The following is a 4,418-nucleotide window of genomic DNA, read 5'->3' as shown; positions in this document are numbered from 1 at the left end:
TTATTTTTATTTTTTTTTATTTTATTTTTTTGCTTTCACATGGTGCTGATCCACCATTCCCCTTTTCTTTTCTTTTTTCACGTGGTGCCAGCACCACTTTGCTCCACCATCCCATTTTTTTAATATATTTTTTTTTGTATAAATGTTGATGATAGGTAGAGAAATTTGCAGGCAGCGGAGCAAGGAGGACGGAGAAGATGGTGCTTCGAGCTTCACGACCGGCTAGTCGTTTGACGGCGATCGTTGAAGTCGTTTGGCAGCTGCGAGGCAAGAGACGGATGAGGTCTTTGGGTGTGTATTGATAAACTTTGGTTTTGTCAATCTCATTCAAAGGCGGCGGCCATGGCGGAGGTGCAGAGGAAGACGCTCCACCACTACCGTCACTGAGCACAGCCATTGCACTGCCTGCTGAGCACAGTCATTACACACCCGTTGCACTGCCACTGAGCACAGGCACAGAGTACAGCCAACAGACTCCACCTCGTTAATTCCCAGGGCTCCCCCAAAGACAAACCTGCTCCACGCCGCCGTCCTTGTCTTTCCTCTCTGCCCAAAGAGAGCGCCATCAACCTCCAATCGTTGCAACCACCATTCTCGAGCTCTTTGACTCCAGCTGGCATCTCCACCTTCACCGCCGCATCGGCGTCAGTGACAGCGGCATCACCTTTCCCGTCCATCTCAGACCTTCATCTTCATTCTGCAATCCACCGACCTCACCTCAACGGCAGGTTGAGACGACATGGCAGCACACCCGTCCATCATCTTAAAATCGTAGCTGTCTACCAAAAAGTTCCCACGAAAGCTTCATGCCCTTTTCTCCTCTTTCATCTCATCATACTTCGTCCAACTCGACCCCTTCGACGAATACCATGTAATCGGTGATAGCGTCGTTTTTGAGGCAGGTGTGTTCGACGACCCTTATCTCCAAAAGGACCGTTTCAGCCCCAAGAACGTGAAACCTAGGAGAGATTTTTCCGATCGGGTCGGTAGCCGGGTCGTACGTCGTGCTCCAGAATAGTGGTAGGTTTAGAGTTGCAGTTGAAGAGATCGGCCTAGAAGAGACGGAGGCATGACTCTACTCCCTCTACTAACGCTCTTAGATGATTCGTCTCGCCCTCGTCCTTGAGATCCTTGATGGTGGCCTGGACGATGTAATCACGGTAGAGAAGGAGACAGACGAGCCAGGATCCAGTACGGATCCCGATCTTTTTTTTAAACCTGGATTTTCTTCTCCCTCCTTCTTCTCCTGTGATCTCAGTATCGGACGTCTCTGCTTCTCTGCCCAAGTCGTCGGATTCGTCGGCATCCATTGTAGAAATCAGAAGGAAACCCAATAAGGAGGAAGCAAAACGTTGAACAAAGGCAGCTGGCAAAGTGTTCTCTCAAGTCCCTCATGGCCTGGATCTCGCCTATGCTCGCTCTTTCTCTCTACTCGTCATTTGATCAAGAAGACGACCCAGAAACTCTCGACGAAGTGACCGGAAACAGAGGCAGAAGCCGCGGCTCTGGGTCTCTCGGAGTCGTCGTAGCCCTCGGCGACGGGTGCAAGTAAAATCCTTTCTCCGCAATCGCCCTGTCCTTCTCCGACGAAGAATTTCCCAGTGACGGCGACGACGCCGACTTGTCGAACTGGTCGTTCAACGGCGTCACCGGGCTGAGGGTGAGTGACGGGAATTCGAGTAGGCTCGGTGAGAGAATCTCCTGATGACGTGGGGAAAACCCAGAAGCCGATTGGAAGTTGGGGATGAGGGTGTTTTTGAGATTGGTGTTCCGCCGCTCGTAAAGCTTGAAGCCCTGCTTTTTCGGTGGGGCGGTTTTGATTTGTAATTGAAGTCTGAGCAGGCATTGGACTTGACCGCGGATTGGGCTTGGAGGCTGCCACTTGGGCCTGGATGGCCTCCTTTTGAGAGGCTTGCTGCTGATGGATATACCTACATACATATATATATATATATGTGTGTGTGTATATGTATATGTATGTAAAAGAACTTTTTTTTTTTTTTTTTTTTTTTTTGTAAACAAGTAATAACGTATGTATCGCTTTTTCTTTTTTTTTCTTTTTCTCTTTATTTTTAAATACATAAAACATATGTATATTTTTTTTTCTAATAAAACATTATTATTATTTTTTTTATTTGATGTGACTGAACTTGAAATTGAATATTCAAGCTGCCTACGTACCCTTCCAAAGAGATCAAGTCAAAACGTAGTTCAAACACATACATATTTTTGGTATTTTCTTTTTGTGCTGTTTGCAGTTTTAACTCATGCAGACAATGAGCATTTGGTGTCGTGTTGTAGTTTCAGCTCGTGCAGGCAAGGAGCGTTTGGTGCCGTGTTGCAGTTTCAACTCGTGCAGGCAAGGAGCGTTGGTGTTGCCTTTTATGCTCGTGCAGACCAGGAGCGTTGGTTCGTGCAGTTTAGGCTCGTGCGAACAAGGAGCTTTGTGTCCTACAGTTTAGGCTCGTGCGGACAAGGAGCTTTGGTACATTTTGTCAAGCAATTTTGGAGAGGTGTTCCTCACAATCTTCATATCAATGAGCCTTGAATGAGTAGTTGAAGAAGTCTTCGGGCAAGAAATCACGCATTGTGATGGGGACGGATGATCTTCGTGCCGAAGTTTCATCATCTTCAACACGTTCACGTTGCTTTGAAGGTTGACAAGAACTGCTTTGCCCCCTTTTCGATTGGCGGACTTGTGGATGAGACGTATGCTTCTTGTGCAATTTCTTAGGAGTGACTTGAGTCCATCCTTCAACTTTGCTTGTCTTGGAGGATGCCCCCAACGGTTGAGGTGAAAACTTTGAGTCGGAAGAGCCAGAAGTGAAGGTGGTATAGTTTGACTTCACCACATCGTCAAGATCTAGCTCGATGATTCCTTTCTAAGCCAGTTTCATGATGAGATCTTTCAGCACGAAACATTTTTCTGTCGGATGACTGATGAAGCGGTGGAATTTACAGTACCTTGGACTGTCAGTGCGATTTATTTCTTCTGGCCGTTTGCACTCAGGCAAACCAATCACCTTCTTTTCCAGCAAGTCTTCTAACATGGCAACCACATCAGAGTCGGGGAATGGATAGGTCCTCTCCTCAAGCTCCTTCAAAGTGCGTCTACGCATCTCTTGATCACGAAAAGCTTCGGTTGGAATCGCCTTGCCTCGTGTAGGGATTTTGACGGGAGCTGTGTTGACCGTCATTGCTTCCTTGGTGGGTTTCCACGCAGTCTTCTCCAACTTTAGCCCAAGAACTTTGTCGTTCTTGTAGTCGGTGATCGGTTCTTTCTTCCCATGATGGGTGATGCTCAACTCCATGTCATGGGCGCGAGTGGCCAATTCCTCGAAAGTCCGTGGTTTAATGCCTTGGAGGATGTATTGCAAACCCCATTGCATGCCTTGGATGCACATCTCGATTGAAGAGGTTTCCGAGAGCCTGTCTTTACAGTCGAGGTTTAGAGTGCGCCATCTGTTAATGTAGTCAATGACTGGCTCGTCCTTCCACTACTTTGTGCTCGTTAGCTCTAGCATGCTCACAGTGCGGCGGGTGCTGTAGAAGCGATTGAGGAATTCCCGCTCTAATTGCTCCCAGCTGTTGATGGACTCAGGCTCTAGGTACGTGTACCACTCAAAGGCATTTCCTTTCAGCGAGCGCACAAACTACTTGGCGAGGTAGTCTCCCTCCGTCCCCGCGTTGTTGCAAGTTTCGACGAAATGTGCAACGTGCTGCTTTGGGTTTCCTTTTCCATCAAACTGCATGAACTTTGGTGGTTGATAACCCCTTGGCATCCTTAGGGCATCAATCTTCTTGGAATAGGGCTTCGAGTAGAACAAGGAGGTATGTGAGCTCCCTTCGTACTGTGCCTTGATGGTGTTGGTGATTATCTCTTGCAGCTGCTGGATAGAAAGAGATCCCATGGGTGCCGCTGCTTGGTCTGGCTCCGGCTTCCCATCGATTTTCTTCACCGGGGGTTCTTCGTCTCCGCCAGCTCCTTCTTTTAGTGGATCATCATTTGGGTTGGGTTTATCGCCGTTCTGCGCCTCCAGTCGGTTAACTAGTGCTGCAATTTGCAAGTCTTTTTCTTCCACAGTTCGGGTTAGCCTTGCGATTGCTTCATTCATTTGAGCCAGCTGCTCATCGATTAAAGTTGCTCCAATGGTCATGACTTGCATGGCTGAACTGTCGCTTGAATCGGCATCGGAGAGCATGGATTCAGAGTATTTCCTTGGGCTTTCCCCCCTTGGTGCCCTTAGTGAGGCTAAGGTGATCAAAGGCTCGTGCCTTGGGTGCTTTTGTTCCCTTGGCAGAGTTGATGCATAGGTGAAAGAGGCGGCAGAAGTAGCTCTTGCCATGCTTCGAGTCGTGATGCCCAAAGTGACACCAGTTGAGACGAGGATTCTTTTGTTCTTTGCGCCGGTTGCGGG

The 4,418-nt window shown here is 48.1% G+C and overlaps 1 protein-coding gene across 1 annotated transcript; it reads right to left on the bottom strand.

Moving 5' to 3' along the window:
- Nucleotides 1-1,425: 1,425 nt before the first annotated feature.
- On the bottom strand, nt 1,426-1,944 carry LOC126629178 (VQ motif-containing protein 4-like). Its single transcript, XM_050299114.1, has one exon. The coding sequence runs from the start codon at nt 1,939-1,941 to the stop codon at nt 1,444-1,446; it is 498 nt and encodes a 165-aa protein (XP_050155071.1). The 5' UTR covers nt 1,942-1,944; the 3' UTR covers nt 1,426-1,443.
- Between the last annotated feature and the right edge of the window lie 2,474 nt (nt 1,945-4,418).

Source organism: Malus sylvestris, chromosome 7 (genome assembly GCF_916048215.2).
Source record: "Malus sylvestris chromosome 7, drMalSylv7.2, whole genome shotgun sequence".
NCBI lineage: Eukaryota > Viridiplantae > Streptophyta > Magnoliopsida > Rosales > Rosaceae > Malus > Malus sylvestris.
This window is presented reverse-complemented; position numbering and strand designations above follow the sequence as displayed.